This window comes from Triticum dicoccoides, chromosome 3B, assembly GCF_002162155.2.
Source record: "Triticum dicoccoides isolate Atlit2015 ecotype Zavitan chromosome 3B, WEW_v2.0, whole genome shotgun sequence".
NCBI lineage: Eukaryota > Viridiplantae > Streptophyta > Magnoliopsida > Poales > Poaceae > Triticum > Triticum dicoccoides.
The window spans coordinates 751,906,388-751,924,296 of NC_041385.1; the positions used below are offsets into that span (position 1 = coordinate 751,906,388).

The following is a 17,909-nucleotide window of genomic DNA, read 5'->3' on the forward strand; positions in this document are numbered from 1 at the left end:
CGGCGGAGACCTCGGTCACAGCAACCTAACCTAACCGCCAAAGAAATCAGTGCGTCCAACATCAAAAAATCAGCAAAGCATCGCATGTGATGTGAGGCACACAGAATCAGGACAAGATTGCTAGACAGAGATAAATCTTGGACAGCCATGCTTCTCGATGGGTTCGCAGGGGATGTTTGTTTCCAGGGATTTTTTGGTGTAGGAACTAAAAAAAGTCCCTCTTAAAAGACTTTTTTACCAAACGGGAGGACTTTTTAGGGACTAAACTAGGCATTTGGGACTAAATGAAAAAGACTCTCAAGGAGAGTCTTTTTTGGGACTTTTTGGGACTTTTTCAACAATGCCCCTCCATGCATTCATTGCCCGACACCCCATGGTGTTGTTTAATTGTTATTTTTCTATATACTAGGGCAAGATGGTCATTTAATAACCTCTAGGAAAGGACTATGGACTTTTTAGTCTCTGAAAACAAACAGGAAGGGACTTTTAGGGACTAGGGACTTTTTAGTTGGGACTAGAAAAAGTCCTAAGACTTATGAACCAAACAGGCCTCAGTGCCTGCACCAGACCAAACCGATGGCGCCCACAGGCCACAGGAGCACGGCCGGCGCATTCATGGCAGCCCCAGCTAGACGGCAGCGGCCGCAGCAGCCAGCACGACGACCCTGCCCCGTCTAGCCTAGCCTAGCTAGCTTGTTCTCCCGCCGGCCAGCTGAGCTCCAGAATTCCCGGGTCCGGCTTACTGAACGATCCCAATCAATGCACAGCACCACAGTCAAGCGGTGCATGCATCCATACACAAGACCGGCCACGTCAATGTATGCCATGCATGAATCTATCGGCCGATTATGTTATCTTCCCCGCCTGTTCTTTCCGAAAATGGCCGGTCCTCTCCCTCCCTCCATCCATGTGCTGCTTGCCGCGCCCGCGCGGAGCACGCATTGCATCTGCCTCATGCATGGGACAGGGCAGCATTATCGTTGCACACTTGAACAGTCAAACGGTGCATGCATGCATGATGCACCCACCCATACACATGGCTGGGGCTGGCCATGTAATTGTACGTAGGACTGTAGGGGTACCACCATCTACTGCTGCATGCAGGCATGCGTGTAGCCGATAAGGCTATCTTCCACACCTGTTCTTTCCGAATATGGCTGCTCATCTCCGGCCATGTGGTCGCCGCGGAGAGATCGCACCTGTAAATCTTCCAAGCAGTTACGTACTGTATCTGGCCGACCATGGGAGAAATGATTGTACACTCAAGTTGATTCACAAGTTCAGATCCAGACTAATCATCGACCACAAGGAACCTGCCAGCTTGTCGTGCGCCTCGGCCCCTTCCCATATCGCGTTCACGACCAGGAGAGACATGGTATCGTCATGTTTATTTGTTGACAAAATTATGATCTTTGACCACCTGGCCGGAGTCAGGCATCGTCTGGAACATGCTCTTCATAAATGTTGAGATTTTATTATTATTATTTTTTTTTGCAGGAAACATCGAGCTTTATTCAAACAAACTTGGCACCAACACGAATTATCACATGTAATTAAGGACGTGTATGCGTCACTCCCAAACGTCGCGCCCCTTCAGGGGATATATAAACATGTATATATACATGTAGTCCATCGATCAATAAAGCAATCAGTTACTGTTCATTACATTCATTCATCACAATTAACATGCCACTGCAGGCAGCTCCCACCGCGCGAGTCACATGTATACCACATAAATAGATACTCAATTCTCAAAAAAAAAAAGGGTACTCCCTCCGATTTAGTAGATCACATAGGCATGGTTAAATCTTACTCCCTCCGTTCCTAAATATAGGTCTTTTTAGAGATTCCATTATAGAGACTACATTCAGATTAATATACACTTTTTAGAGTATAAGTTCACTCATTTTGCTTCGTACGTGGTTTATAGTGGAATCTCTTAAAAGACTTATATTTAGAAACGGAGGGAGTACATATCAGTGTTCAAAAAAAAACTTACATATCAGAGTGATATCCACACCATACTTTCTACTCCCTCCGTCCGGAAAAACTTGTCCCAAGCTTGTTTGTCAAATGGATGTATCTAGCACCAACTTGGTGCTAGATACATCCATTTGAGGGACAAGTTTTAGCACCAAGTTGGTGCTAGATACATCCATTTGACAAACAAGCTTGGGACAAGTTTTTCCGGACGGAGGGAGTACTCATCTTCAACGTACATGCATACAAACTACAAAAGCAAATCACAGGCCCTTTAACAAGATGCAGATAAAAATCAGCATCTCTTAGCTCTCATGTCAGTTTGGGCTTTATCAATTTAGCCGGGGGCTGCTTGTGCCTTTCTTCTAAAATTTCTCATGTCAACAAAGTGCTAGGTACTGGACACATACGAATCTTGAGGCATCACCATCTCTACTTGTAGCTGGGAACAAAACCAGGGGGGAGAATAATAGTCACCTCACAAGCTTATCTCCAACAACTTCACAGTTGTAGCTTGTTCCACAATCAGCACCTTCTTCAGCTGAAATGTTCCCTTCTCAACCAGGCAAGGCAGTCCTTTTTACCCAACCAGGCAAACCAGTATTTTTTAACAGCAAGCTTCAGAATTAGCTGACCATCCCAGCAATCAAATCATCAGATGAACGATCATCTGTTCACTTGTGGAGGATACAAACCGCTTCGAATACACATGCAGAGAGTACAAATGCCTACTTGGACACTGGTTTGATTACAAACCATGCATGTTTGCCACAGGCCCACGACTCGACTGCCTATTTGACAACTTGTTACATTCACCACTATTCGACAAAGTTTATCCAAAGGGTGTGATGAATTTGAAATAAACCTAGAACCCATCAGGCAAAGGCGACCAGATCACCTTCACTGAGATTAACGCAAAATCAGTCTTAATCTTTCGAGCACTAGACCCGTGGTTGCCAGCATTGAAGAAACAATCACGTTCAGTGGAACTGGATCGCTCTGTACCAACCTTGAACTTCAAGTGTATCCAAGAATCTATCACCACAGCAACCACAGACCTTTTTAAGCTCCGCGTCTCACCAATGACGCCATCAAAGAGCCGAATTTCTTCATTCAACCCACTGGTAAAACAGCCAAGAGACAGATTGAAACTGCTTTGCACTTCTGATATGGCAACTTCTACAGTCGCCTCAATTGCATTTTCAAGACTTGAAAAGGTTATGTCAACTGCACCACAATTGCCATGGATGCGATTCGTGAACACACTACGATTCCGTACGCCCATGTTGCCTAGTATTGATACGCCATCGATCAGTTGTGGATCATGCTTTTCTGGTCCAACAGTCTTGATCCTCATATCGTATTCGATAAAAATATCACCCAGATAATTAATCCCTCGCTTAGGGCCAGCCAAGTTGATGAGAGAACCCTACAAAGTTATTATTATTTAACAGTTGTTTCATATAAAAGTAAGAAACATCGTAAGCACTTCCCTTATGATGTTTTGTCTACTTGCAACAACATTTACATAAAAGGGATATTTTACAATTGATGAACAAGCTCTTTATTCTGATACTTCTGAACAGATTAATCACATGGAAGCATCTTTGTTGATAAAAAAGAGATAAGTGGTTGAAATACATGATCGAGAGTACGTAATATCATTCTTCTATGCATGCGATATTGTGAAATCAAAAAGGGGAGTAATTTAAGTAAGGAATAAGTCCATTTAACTCCCTCGGGGCATCGAGGTTAGTCTGTAAAATCAGGTACCTGACCCCCCAGGTATTCCATACTGTCTAAATCGTCCACTGGGGTGGCTTTGCCATGCGGTCCACATGGCACATGTGCAAAAACCACCTACAAAACTGCAAGTGGAGGCAATTTAGATGGTGTTTGAATACTTTTGAGAGGTCGAATACCAGGCTAATCTATAAAATCGGGTATCTGACCCCCGAAGTATTCCATACTGTCTAAATCATTCACTGGGGTCGTTTAGGAGGTGTGCTTTGCCCATGCAGTCCACATGGCACATGTGCAAAAACCACCTACAAAACTGCACCCAGGGGAGATTTCGACAGTGTTGAATACTTTTAAGAGGTGGAATACCAGGCTTTATACTTGAAGAGGTTAAGTAGACAAACCTCAATACTTGGGGAGTTAGGTAGACTTATTCATTGAAACAATTGCGGATAAGTATAGAAGTGCACCTGCTCCAAAGTAATGGGATCATCCCTGCTAAATTTGACGACATAATTAAGCAATGGATCCAGATTATCCCGCAGTGCAATGTATCCATACAACGCTATTGGCCCACCATCCACATGAATTTTAGCCAGCTTTATTGATACAATTTGCAACATGTGAGTAGGTCCATGCCGCATGCAAGTGCCATTGAAGATGAAGCAATTTGAGGGCTCTGTAAACATCATTGGCTCGAAAATAGCTTCATAAAAAAATACAAGTTATATTGTAACTGGAAATTCATGTAGTAAATAAATACTTGTCATACAAAAGGTAAACATGCCGACAGAGGATTCCATGGCCCTATTGAAATTTATGTTTACATGTAAGTGGAAACTATCTATGTTATACTAGAAAGTCTGATCCCCTGCCCTTAAAAAAAGGGAAAGTCTGATCCCCTGAGAAGTTTTTTTGAGGAAAACGCAAAGAAAAAGAGAATAATATGTAATCACCTCAGAAAGGAAAAGGACCTTTATGATTTTTATTTTCCTTCCTTTCTCCTTCCACAAATCCTCTTTTAAGTTGATTTTTCTTTCCAATAGTAGATAATTTCACTGTCTTATATGTTAGAAAATATTTTCATAACTTTCCACGACTATTTGCATAGTTTGGTCAGGAACAAGTGGGCCAATTTAACACTTAGGATACAATAATTACATGCTAAAAATAATGAAAACTGATGTAAATAATTCCACCTGACAAATTTGGAATTTAAATATAAATAACATTATGGAGTGATGCAATTTCCAATGAATCGCAGCAATGACTAAGACAACGTCCAAAGGCACACCGAATTTTCTTTAAGGCACAACGGCTAGCTGTCTCCTACTTTTTTGCTTACACCTAACGAATTCATCCCCCGAGTACCCTTTGACGAGATATCCTTTGCTTGGTGGCAATGCACTGGCATTAAACTAGTGAAAGTAAACAAATAAAGCAAAATTGAACTCAAGATTTTGGCAAAGGATATATCAGTTGACCAATATACTGCAAAATGTCTAATACCAACAAAAAGAAGGAAAAGAGGTACCGGTCACTTACTCTCACTGCGGTCTGCAATAAGACATTCTTTTTTCCATGAGTGTGTGCACTTGTATATAGAACCATCACGATGCCTGCTCTTCGGAATCACAGCCAGAGGGCGCACACGGTCTAAGGGGTATCGAGCCATCAGTGTATCGCAGTTCCCATATTCTTCGTCCTCATTGTCCACGGTTTCTTCCTCATAACCAACAGTTTTCCCCCATGTATCACGTTTGTCATCTATAACCTCGGCATAACATGCCATGGGTTCCCCTGTTGTGCTCCTTGTCTCCATGTTGTTCATGTTTTGCGTGACGGAAGAATTGATAAGCAGTCGCATGTCTGGTTTACCAGAATCATCCCCTTCCACTTCAGTGGTGCTGGCCATGTTCCGAAATCCAAGAGGAAATCTATCACCAACAACATATAAAGTCAATCTCAGCACCCGACACAAATAAGATGGTATCACCGATCGGTCAGGGTATCAAAACAGGAATGTAATATGAAGTTCTGAACAAAAGCCTAAAATTGATTATTATTTTTATTTCCTTTCCGTCTTTTTCTCTCAAACCCTACCCCCAAACAGGGTAAATAAAGGCCCAATTCTGGTCGCAATCCAGATCTAAAATTTTATAGCAACAACTAAAGGCGCAAACTTTAGCACGAGAACAAGAAAACATACCTGGGAACACGACGGGCAGTTGGATTGGGAGGCTCTCTGGGTGGGAAAACTCGTCGCGCAAGCGCTGGTGGCCACCAGCGAGGCGGAGGAGAGGGCATGAAGGAGTGAAGTGGTCGCGAAAGAGAGGAGAGGCGGTGCATCGGGGCAAAAGAAGCGGCAACGTCAGGGCGCCGGAGGAGACGAAGATTTTTTTTTTTCCGAAACGGAGGCAAAAGATTTGCCTCATCGATTAATTAAGAAGAAGAGAGTTGTCCAGTTAATTAATGGAAAACCGGACGAAAACCAATACAAACAGATCACATGCGGACTACTCCCAAAGTCTAAAACCCCAAGATCGCACTGTCGACCCTACAGACATTTCCAACAAGCAACAGACCCAAGCCCATACGCATCTACATCGCAAAGGAATCCCCAAAAGGAACACCTCGGATGTAGAATCGAGCTGAAGATTTGCATCTGAGCACGCAGCGGCGCCGGGGTAGGGGAATAGTGCTGGATTGGCGGCGGTGGGTGGCTGTTGAGGGTTTTTTTTTCTATAAGAATGTTAGAACGAGAAAGTGGTTGTTGAGGGTTGATTGGTTGCGCCTTCTTTTCGGCTAAGAGCATCTCCAGCCGTTGGCCCATCGGAGACGCGTAAAATCGCCGTCTGGGGGCGAGCCGGCGCAAAAAATCGGTCTGAGGTGAGTGGGTTCCCAGCCGCCGACCCGAGGGTCGCCCCCAGACGCCGTTTATGTTAAGAAAAAGAGAAATCGGTAAAGTTCGGCTAAAATTCAGTAAACTGGACATATATTAGACATGTTCGACATTTTACATAGCAAATTTATTAAAAAAAAGCCGGAAGTACAACTACGGGCCGAAGAAGTCGCTGAGCGCGGCGAAGTCGCCGTCGTCGGCGGCGGCCTTCTCCTCCTTGACGCGGCCGACCCTGCTGGACCCCTGCCCGGCGTCGCCATGGCGGACCGGTGGCGATGGCGGCGCGTCATTGTCGTCGCTGTCGTCGAGGACGATGACGCCTCCTTCGTCGCGGCACCGGCCGATGTTCAAAGTGCTCTAGGGCACGGCGCTGGCGCTCCATCTCCATGTGCACCCAGTCATCGCGCGCCCATTTCAGGGCCGCCGCGTCGTCGAGCTCCCCGACGCCGTGCTCCGTCTTCACGGCGGGGAGCCCCGGCTCCGTTTTCACGGGCGTGAGCCCCGGCTCCGTCTTAGGTTTGATGAAGCGCGGAGGAGCCGAGGAGGAGGCGCGCCGGCCGCCCTCATTTATGACGATGCCGGTGCTGCGAGTGCGCCATCTGATCAGCGTCTCCGCTGCGGGCTCGGCCTTGACGCTGAACACCACCGGTGACCCAGAGGAATGGGAAGAGGAGCAGGAGGAGGAGTGGGAGGAGGAAGTTGAGGAGGAGCCAAACCTCCTGGGCATCCATTGCCCGGCGCTCCGGCGGTGGACCGGGGCGGCCGCTGCGGCAGGGTATGCCAGCGGCAGGTCGGTGTCGCCCTCGAGGTGCTCCAGCACGTCCTGGAGCGTGCGGCCGGGGGCGCCCCACCATACGCGGCGCCCCTCGCTGTTCTTGACGCCGCCCATCACCGCCTCCCCATTGGTGGACGCCAGTCTCTGCTCCTGGCGGTGCTGGAAGTACGCCGCCCACGACGCGTAGTTCTCGGCGGCGTATTGGGGGAGGGCGCGCTGCTCCTCTGTCAGGGAGGCTCGCACACGGTCGATCTCGGCGGCGAAGAAGGCGGGGCACGCCTCGACGTCGGGCACCGGGGGGAATGGGCACACCCCCGTTGCTGAGCCTCCATCCCGTCGGCCTGGCGCGCAAGTCCGGTGGCCCCGGGATGTTCGCCTCGAAGAGTAGCCAGGCCTCCCACTCATGGAGCGAGCGGCGGCCAAAGTCGTTGGCCGCCGCCGCGTCGCCGGAGAATCGCGCGGCAATCGGGCTTGGGAGAGAGGTGGAGGGGAGGGAAGAAGCGTCGGCGAGCGGCTGTGCATGGGAAGAGAGGGATAGCTCGACGGCGGTCGATGGACGGCTGTGGGTTGGTGTGGCCAGAGGCGGGGGAGGCCATCGGCTTATATAGCCCGCGTCGTGTGTACGCGTGGCGGGAGGGGAGGCGTCGCCGCGCCGCCCGTGACGCGCCGCCCGTGAGGAATCAATGGCAAGGCTGACCGACGGCAGCCTTGCCATTGATTCCACACGGGAAACCGAGGCGTTCCGACGACGACAAGGCACGCGTCACTGACTCGACGGGCCCGCGGCTCTTTCGCGCCAAAACCGCTCGCCCCAGCGCCCCTGGGCGCCCCCCAGCACGCCGGGTTCGGCCTGGGTCCGCCGGCGTTGATTTCGGCCCAAGCCGGCGAAAAACGGGCTCCTGGGGACGCGACTGGTCCGTTTTTCGGCGTCGGCACGAAAAAAATCGCCTGGGAGACTGTTAGGAGCGCGGCTGAAGATGCTCTAAAGCCAACTCCACAACCTCATTTCGTCGTGTTTTTGTTTTTTTTCCTTTTCAAATACGTCTGTGTGTGTCTGTTTGGGATCAAATATGGATTGAAAAGATGGCCCAACCCAACCATAGACCCATCTCATTATTTTGTCTATTTTATATTTTGTGTTGATCTATTTGTGAACCAAATTTGCTCGTAATTTGGGTCCGACACAAACCAGACGTTTTCTCGTCGTCGTTGTCGGAATTCCCTATTTGCCACTCATTTCGTTGAAATGTCGACGCAATGCACAGAGCTAGCCGATCAAAGCGCTCACCTGGGCCGGCCCGTTACACTTTCCGATTTTGGGAACCTTCTAGAGTTTCTCAGCCGGTTTTTTCTAGTTCTGGAAAATTTCTAGAAGGTTCCTTGAACCGTTTTTTTGTCAATTTTTCTTTTTCTTTTTTTCGCTTTTTTCTTTCTTTTCTTTTCCTTTTCTATTTCTTTTTTTTCGTTTCCTTTACATTTCAAGTCCATTTTTTTAAAACAAATCAGCTTTCAAATTTTGTTCAGAAACTGAAAAAAATGTTCATACTTTTAAAATATTTTCAGTTGTCGTGCTTTCAAAAATTGTTTATAAATTCAAATAATGTTCGCGTTTTCAAAAAAATGTTCGGGCATTTCAAAAATTGTTCTCATTTTCCAAAAATTGTTCGGAATGTTATTGTTATTTTTTTGGAACTATTCAAATAATGACCGGGATTTAAAAAATGTTCATGTTTTCAAAAATTGTTCTTGTTTGCAAATTTTGTTCATGTATTAAAAAAATGTTCACGTTTCAAATTTGTACGGTATTTTTAAAAATTGTTCTACGTTTGAAAATATGTTCTCAAGATTCAAAAAATGTTCGTGCTTTAAAAAGTTGTTCGCGATTCCAAGTTTGTTCAATATTTTTCAAAATTGTTCTCCATGTTAAAAAAATTTCTCAAGATTCAAAAAATGTTTGGGAATTGAAAAAAATGTTCCAGCTTTCCAAATTTGTTCACAAATTCAATAGTAGTTCATGTTTTTCAATCTTGTTCACAAATTCAAAGAATGTTCTGGAAGGTTTAAAAATTTAAACATTTTTTCACAAATTCAAGAAATGTTCCCCCTTTTCAAATTTGTTCACATCATCAAAATGTTCCTGTTTTACAAAAATTTGTATGAAAATTCGGAAAATGTTTTTATTTTGAAGAAAATATTCATAATTTTGAAAAATTCAGTTGTAGGAGGTCGTCGGTACGTCCCAAAAAATGGACTGTAGTTTTTGGGATTTTTGCGAATTAATGTTCAAGTCTTGTTTTCGTCATATACGTCTTAAATTTTCGCGCTGCCAAGTTGAACATGGGAATGACTAGGTCGCAGTGGTTAGCCCGGCAGGCCAAGAACTCTGAAGACGCGTGTTCGAGTAACCACGATAGCACTATTTTCTTTTTTGCGGCGTGCCACTGTGTCAGCAGCGTTGAGGAGGAAGAACCTAGCAATAGTGGAGCAGGCCAGGCCCAAGAGGAGGACGCAGGCCCCTTCAAGGTTGCGTGGCCCAGAGTGGGCCCGATAGTCACGTTATATGTATCCCCATCCCCACACTGTAACGGGCGGCTGGCGGCTTCGGCCGAGAATGGATAGGATAGCTGGCGTATGAGACTTGGCTGTAATCCCCTTCTCTCGTTTGAATTCTCATGAACTAGACTGAGATCTGAGTGAATCCTACAACTGAATTCGAGTGATCCTAGCTCGTGCTTACAATTGGCATCAGAGCCTTAGATCCTGGCGCCACCAGACCATCCCCACCACCCGCACGCGACGAGATTCGTGGCACGACGCCGTCGTGAAGTAATGGAGAGCATGTCGCCGGCGACGAAGGCGGTGTATGAATTCCTCAAGGCCGACTTGGCGGAGTCCCTCGACGTTCGCTTCAAGCGTCAAGATGAAGAATCAGCCAAGTCGCTGCGCCCCATCATGGGTGATCTGACGGCGCGCATCGACGACCTTAAGATGTCGATCGGCGTCGACATGGACGAACTCCGCGCCGGTCTGGAACGACCGCCGACCGCCTCGAATTCGCTCCAATCGGGTCGACCTCCACCGACAGAGCAGGGTGCGGTCAGCAACGGCGACGCGCCGCCGAAAGGGAGCCGCAGAATTCCGTCAGCCAAGGGAAAGGACCACGTCCCCTACGTTCCGCCACCAGCCAGAGGTACGAGATCAGATCAGAATTTTGCATTCAGTCCGAGATTAGTTGAATTGCAGCGGGAAAATTCTGATGCCTACGGTTTTGCTCCTCGCATCGACTTGCCCCGCTTTGACGGATCCAATCCGAGGCTCTAGCAAACAAGATGCAAAGATTATTTCAGTATGAGTGGCACGCCACGGCAGCTTTGGGTTCAGTTTGCGTCCACCTTGTTCGACGGACCTGTAGCTCGTTGGCTGGAATCGGTTCAGCGTCGTACGCCAAATGCACCATGGGAGGACTTCTGCAGATTGCTACAGTGCAGATTCGGACAAAACCAACACCAGGCGCTGGTACGCGAATTTCACAGTATATCCCAAATGGGTTCAGTGGAAGACTATGTGGAGCAATTTGCCGAGCTCTATGACCAACTGTCTGCATACGAAGCAGTGCCTGAGTTGGTGCTGTATGTCACCAAATTCATCGATGGCTTATCTTCTTCAGTCAGGGTGATGGTTGCACTACAACAGCCGACAGATTTGGACGCAGCTTATGAGTTGGCCCTGTTACATGAATCCCTAACCAGTCCAACTCCTCAACAGCATCAGATAGTCCGACGCCAACACTACCCACAGTCCGCTTCGACTACAAAATCAACTGCGAGCAAAACCACGGAAGACAGAAGGAACGTGGCAGATATGCATAAGTAGAAACTGGGCGAGGATAAATGGGAAGCTCTGAGATCTTACCGTAAGGCTAAGGGGCTGTGTTTTATGTGTGGAGAGAAATGGAGCCGTGACCATCAATGCAAGCAGACAGTGTCACTTCATGTGGTGCAAGAGATGGTAGAATTTTTCAGTGCACATCTTCAGAGGAACTTGGTTCGGATGAAGATGAAGAGGTCAATTTAATGGCCATTTTCTGAGGTAGCTGATGGAAGAACAACTCGTAGTAAGGCTTTCCAATTGGTTGTCATACTCCATGGATAGCAGAAAACCTTCCTGGTGGATTCTGGCAGTACCCATTCCTTTGTGGATACTACTGCAGCGAACACATTGACAGGAGTGCAGGCTTGTTCAGCGATGAAGGTCAAGGTAGCAAATGGAGAGATAATGAGTTGTTCCAATTTTGTGTCCAATTGCAAATGGTTAGTGCAAGGTGTACAATTTGAGCATCATCTCAAAATTTTACCCCTTAGCTGCTATGATGGAATACTGGGAATGGATTGGTTGGCTAAACACAGTCCAATGACTGTAGATTGGGAACAACAATGGATGTCCTTCCCTTTGCATGGAAAAACAGTAACCATCCCAGGAGCTACACCTGTGGAATTTGCTTACACTATTATAGAATTGTCTGTAGTCACTGATGATAATGCACAAACTATGTTGCCAGAAATTCAGGAATTACTGGAGGAATACAAGGATGTTTTTGCTATTCCAACTGGATTACCACCAGAGAGAGCCTGTGATCACTCTATTCCTCTTATTCCAGGTGCAAGGCCATTTTCACACAGACCATACATGCTAGCGCCAGAGTTAAAAGATGAGGTGGAAAAGCAAATCCAGGAAATGCTCGACTCTGGTGTAATTAGAAGGAGTAACAGTCCTTTCTCCTCACCCATTCTCTTGGTTAAGAAGAAGGTCCATACATGGAGATTAGTGGTGGACTACAGACATCTCAATGCTCTTACAATCAAGGGAAACTACCCTATGCCTGTGATAGATGAACTACTGGATGAATTACATGGTGCACAGTGGTTTACAAAGCTGGATCTCAGGGCTGGTTACCATCAAATAAGGCTAGCTCCTGGTGAAGAATATAAAACAGCATTCCAAATCCATCATGGGCATTTTGAATTTCTAGTTGTGGGTTTTGGTTTGACAGGAGCTCCAAACACTTTTCAAGGGGCCATAAATGTATCTCTGTCTGAACAACCTGATATGCTCAGAAATTTTGCGATAGCCTTCTTTGATGACATCCTTGTTTTCAGCAAGACCTTGCAACAACATATAGAGCATGTCAGAAGAGTTTTGCAAATTTTGAGAAGGGACAAATGGTATGTGAAACTTTCCAAGTGTGAATTTGCTTCTCAGAAATTGCTGTATTTGGGTCATATCATCAACAAAGATGGGGTTTCCACTAATCCTGAAAAGATAAGCACTATTGAACAGTGGCCACAACCAGAATCTGTCAAGGAGGTCAGAAGTTTTTTGGGGCTAGCTGGGTATTACAGAAAGTTCATTTGCCACTTTGGAATTATTGCCAAGCCAATGACTAACTTACTGAGAAAAGGTGTTGTCTTCATTTGGACCAGTGTAGAGGACATAGCTTTTCAAACATTGAAACAAGCTTTAGTTACTGCTCCTGTTTTGGCACTTCCTAATTTTCAGAAACCATTTATTATCGAGACAGATGCTAGTGATGATGGGATTGGTGCTGTGTTGTCACAAGATGGACATCCTGTAGCCTTTGTTAGCAGGGCTGTGGGTCCCAAGAATCAGACACTGTCAGTATATGAAAAAGAGTTTTTGGCAATTCTGCCGGCGGTGGAACAATGGCGCTCATACCTGCAGCTAAAAGAGTTTCATATCATTACTGACCAAAAGGCTTTAGTCAGTTTAACAGAGCAACGTTTGCATACTGCTTGGCAACAAAAAGCACTCACTAAGCTGTTTGGGTTGGATTACAAGATCATTTACAAAAAGGGAACTGAAAACAAGGTCGCTGATGCCTTGTCCAGACGCCCTCATGTGTCAGGAGACTGTTATGCTCTGTCAGCAATTCAACCAGCTTGGATGCAGGAAATACTGGATAGCTATACTTCAGACCCTCATGCTACATCGATCTTGCAAAAGTTAGCAGTGGATCCAACAGTTGTTCCAAATTTTACATTGCAAGGAGGGCTCCTTCGTTTCAAGAAACGGCTCTGGATTGGATCAAATGAACAACTGCAACGTAAAATCATCGACAGCCGGCATGCTAGTTCAGTTGGGGGCCATTCAGGTTTTCCAGTCACTTATCGCAGGATTTCTCAATTGTTCCAGTGGGAGAAAATGAAGCAAATGGTCAAAGAGGTGCTGCAACAATGTCAGGTTTGCCAGCTCGCTAAACCTGACAGAGTACCCTACCCGGGCCTGTTACAACCATTACCAATACCCGCACAACCATGGGAAATGATGACAATGGATTTCATCGAAGGTTTGCCAGTTTCGCACAATCATAATTGCATTCTGGTGGTTATTGACAAACTGACTAAGTATGCGCATTTCATAGCTCTCAAGCATCCCTACACGGTAGCAACAATTGCTGAATCGTTTCTGGACCGTGTGTATCGTCTCCATGGTCTTCCTGTGTCCTTGGTTTCGGATCGTGACCCCGTTTTCACCAGTACATTCTGGAAGGAGGTGTGCAATAGAACAGGGATTCACCTGCGTATGAGTTCTGGTCAACATCCACAAAGTGACGGACAAACGGAACGTGTGAATCAACAAGTCGAGGGATATCTCAGATGTTTCATCAGTGCACACCCACATCGTTGGTTCAGCTGGCTTCCTCTTTGTGAGCTATGGTATAACACAAATTGGCATTCGTCGACAGGTAGAACTCCGTTTGAACTGGTATATGGGCATCCTCCCCGCTACTTTGGCCTCTCTCCTGTAGATGCTATAGGCAGTTCAGACGCTCATCAGTGGCTGCGTGATAGGCATGTAATCATGGAATCAGTCAAGCAGCACTTGGTGCGTACGCAACATCGCATGAAGGTTCAGGCTGATAAACACCGAACAGAAAGACACTTTGAGGTGGGAGACACAGTTTTTCTCAAAATGCAGCCGTACATTCAATAGTCCATTGCTCCGAGGGCAAATCACAAGCTTGCTTTCAAATATTTTGGACCCTTCACAATCTTGGCTCGAGTTGGTACAGTTGCGTACAAGCTGGCATTACCGGACAATTGCAGAGTGCACCCAGTTTTTCATGTCTCTTTACTCAAGCGCCATGTTAAACCAGACCAACAGGTATTACCAGTTCTGCCTTCGACAACATCTCACCTGCAGGTACCTACTGGCTTCCTGGACCGTCGACTGATTTCGCGTGGAAACAAGACGGTAATTCAAGTCCTGGTCAAATGGAGTCACTCCCCGACGTCGTTGGCAACCTGGGAAGACCAAGATGTGTTGAAGCAACAGTTCCCACGCGCTCCGACTTGGGGGCAATCCGTCTCCTCTCAAGGAGGGATTGTCAGCAGCGCTGATAAGGAAGAAGCGGCAAGAGCTGTAGAGCTACAGGAGAACCTGTCAACAGTGGAGCAGGCCAGGCCCAAGAGGAGGACGCAGGCCCCTTCAAGGCTGCATGGCCCAGAGTGGGCCCGATAGTCACGTTATATGTATCCCCATCCCCACACTGTAACGGGTGGCTGGCGGCTTCGGCCGAGAATGGATAGGATAGCTAGCGTATGAGACTTGGCTGTAATCCCCTTCTCTCGTTTGAATTCTCATGAACTAGACTGAGATCTGAGTGAATCATGGGCCGGCTCACGCTAGCCGCTCCTGTGCGAAGCGTCGGCACTTTGCCGCAGCGAGCGGCCTATAGGAGCTCCCGCCGTTGTGTGGGTGTGTCCACTCCATGTGGGCCCGTCTGTCATCGAAACAGGAGAGGCCCATCGGCCCGCCCATCTCTCTCTCTCCTCCTTTTCTCTATTTTCTCTCCCCCACCATGCCGGTCACGGATGTCGCTGCCGAAGGTCCGCCTGTCCACCCCTCTCCAGGTTCTCGTGCGTGCCCACGGGGGACGCGGCGGCTCCAACGGCGACTCGGAGCCGCGGGAGATGGCGTCCATGGATGCGAGCTTCAGCGAACCGCATCGCCTCCGTCCCGCGCACCACCTCCACGCCGTCCTCTTCGTCGCGCTCGCCCAGCTCGCCCCCGTGCACTTCTCTCCCGGCGAGCCCAGCCCGCCATCAAGTAGCCCCGTTTGCGCCTCTTCCTCTTCGTTGCCTCGCCATAATCCGCCGTGGCGGCCATCGAGACACCGGGTTGAAGGACAAGGGCGGCGGGCACTGGCAAGGCGGGGCCACGGGCGGCTGAGAGCGCGCGCGGTGGCTTCAGGCGAGTTGCAGGTGCAGGAGAGCTCCGGGTGAGCTGTGGGCGCGCAGGGGCAAGCGCAGCCTTGCCCGGCTGCTGTTGCCCCCAACGAACGCGCGGGAGCACGGCGCGGGCACGAAGCTCAGCGGCGACGGCAACGGCAACGGCAATAGCCACCAGGAGCTCCTCTGTGCCTGCGCCCTTGATGTGTTCGAAGAAATGACAAATCCGGACAAAATCGGACACAGTTTGAAATGGGTCTTGCGTTGGGCGCACGCACGGCAAACCGAACACGGGCGTCCGTTTTCACGACCCAAACAGACAAACTCTGGACAAAACAGACGTCCATTTAGGGTTGTGCGTTGGAGTTACCCTAAGAGCATCTACAATCGGACCACAAATTTCGTCGCTAAATGTTCGAAACGTCCAGCTGATCAGTGCCCGGTCAAAAAAATGACTCAACCAGACCCCTCACTTTCGCCTTAAGGCCAACTCCAACCATGCACCCCAAACAGACGTCTGTTTTATCTGGATTTCGTTCGTATGTGGCGGCAAAATGGGCGCCCGTGTCCGCTTTTGCCCGTCCACCGGCCAGTGCCCCCAACGCCCGACTGCATGGCAACTTGTCCGCATCGCATATGAACACTTTTAAAAAAAACTGGCCGCACATTTTAAAAACACACATAAAACATAATTAAACATTAACATAAATTTAAAAATGTTCAAACTAGTCCGGAGCGCACATTTAACATAACTTCAACTAAAGAAAGTAAAAAAAATATTAGGCGCCATCGTGGTCGTCTTAGATGCTGCTACATCTCCAACGAATCTATAATTTATAAAGTATTCATGTTGTTATAATAAATTTTTTGGATGTTTTACAACATTTTATAGCAACTTTATATCATTTTTTTGGGACTAATCTATTGACATAGTGCCCAGTGTCAGTTGTTATTTTTTGCTTGTTTTTTACATTATAGAAAATCAATACCAAACGGAGCCCAAACGCAGCGAAACTTTTTGGAGTTTTTTTCTGGACCAGAAGACACCCGGTGGGCCAAAAGTACCAAAGGGGAGCTCCGAGGGGAGCACAACCCACCAGGGTGCGCTTGGGGGCCCAGACGCGCCCAGGTGGGTTGTGCCCACCTCCGTGGCCTCCCACACTGCTTCTTCACCCTATAAATTGCCAAATATTCCAACCCCCCCGAAGATAACCTTGGATTAGAAGTTCCGCCGTCGCAAGCCTATGTAGCCATGAAGAACCAATCTAGACCCCATTTCGGTACTCCACCGGAGAGAGAAATCATCACCGATGACCATCTTCATCATCCCGGCGGCCACCATGATGAGGAGGGAGTAGTCCACCCTCGGGGCTGAGGGTTTGTACCAGTAGCTATGTGTTTAATCTCTCTCTCTCTCTCTCTCTCTCTCGTGTTCTTGAGATGTCACGATCTTGGTGTACTGCGGGCTTTGTTAATATAGTTGGATCATATAGTGTTTTCCCCTCTCTATCTTGTTGTGAATTGAGTTTTCCCTTTGAGATTTCGTTTTATCGGATTCAATACTTTTATGGATTTGAGAGCACTTGATATATGTCTTGCATATGAATACCGGTGGTGATAATGGGTATTATATTGATTCACTTGAGATATGTTTTGGCACTCAACTCGCGGATTCCCGATGTGACATTGGGGTAATCTATGCAGAGGGGTTGATGCATGTTCTCGTCTTTTGTTTCTCCGGTAGAAATCTTGGGGCACTCTTTGAGGTTCTTTGTGTTGGATTGAGTATTATAATTTGAATTTGGTTTGGTGTTATTTTAGTACGAACTCTTGATAGATCGATCGGAAAGAATAACTTGGTGTTATTTTAGTACGAACTCTTAGATAGATCGATTAGAAAGAATACCTACAAACAATTTCTTCTTATGTTCTCTGCTAGATAAGAACTTTGGAGTAGTTCTTCATCATACGTCGAGGGATTGGTATGTGATCCAATTAGATTAGCATTGTTGAGAGATTGCACTAGCGAAAGTACGGACCCTAGGCCTTGTTTTCAAGCATTGCAATCCCGTTTGTGCTCTGATTTATCAATTGCTACCTTGTTGTTTTTATTGTTACTATTACAAAAATCAATATCTACTATCCATATTACACTTGTATCACCATCTCTTCGCCGAACTAGTGCACCTATACAAATTACAATTGTATTTGGTGTGTTGGGGACACAAGAGACGCTTTGTTATTTGGTTGCAGGGTTGTTTGA

The 17,909-nt window shown here is 47.1% G+C and overlaps 1 protein-coding gene across 1 annotated transcript; it reads right to left on the reverse strand.

Moving 5' to 3' along the window:
• Window positions 1-2,207: 2,207 nt before the first annotated feature.
• On the reverse strand, window positions 2,208-6,107 carry LOC119282027. The gene is made up of 4 exons (XM_037562395.1): window positions 5,930-6,107; window positions 5,266-5,657; window positions 4,191-4,426; window positions 2,208-3,409 (listed from the first exon to the last, which is right to left on the reverse strand). Exons 1-4 carry the CDS (start codon window positions 6,067-6,069, stop codon window positions 2,846-2,848), a joined length of 1,332 nt encoding a protein of 443 aa, XP_037418292.1. The 5' UTR covers window positions 6,070-6,107; the 3' UTR covers window positions 2,208-2,845.
• Between the last annotated feature and the right edge of the window lie 11,802 nt (window positions 6,108-17,909).

Excerpts from the sequence above, each read along its gene's own strand:
- LOC119282027 (XM_037562395.1), bottom strand. The coding sequence starts at position 6,069 with ATGCACCGCCTCTCCTCTCTTTCGCGACCACTTCACTCCTTCATGCCC. Across the intron at positions 4,427-5,265 it reads TATTGCAGACCGCAGTGAGA|CTATTTTCGAGCCAATGATG; the intron begins GTAAGTGACCGG and ends TTTTTTATGAAG. Across the intron at positions 3,410-4,190 it reads ATCCCATTACTTTGGAGCAG|GGTTCTCTCATCAACTTGGC; the intron begins GTGCACTTCTAT and ends ATAACTTTGTAG.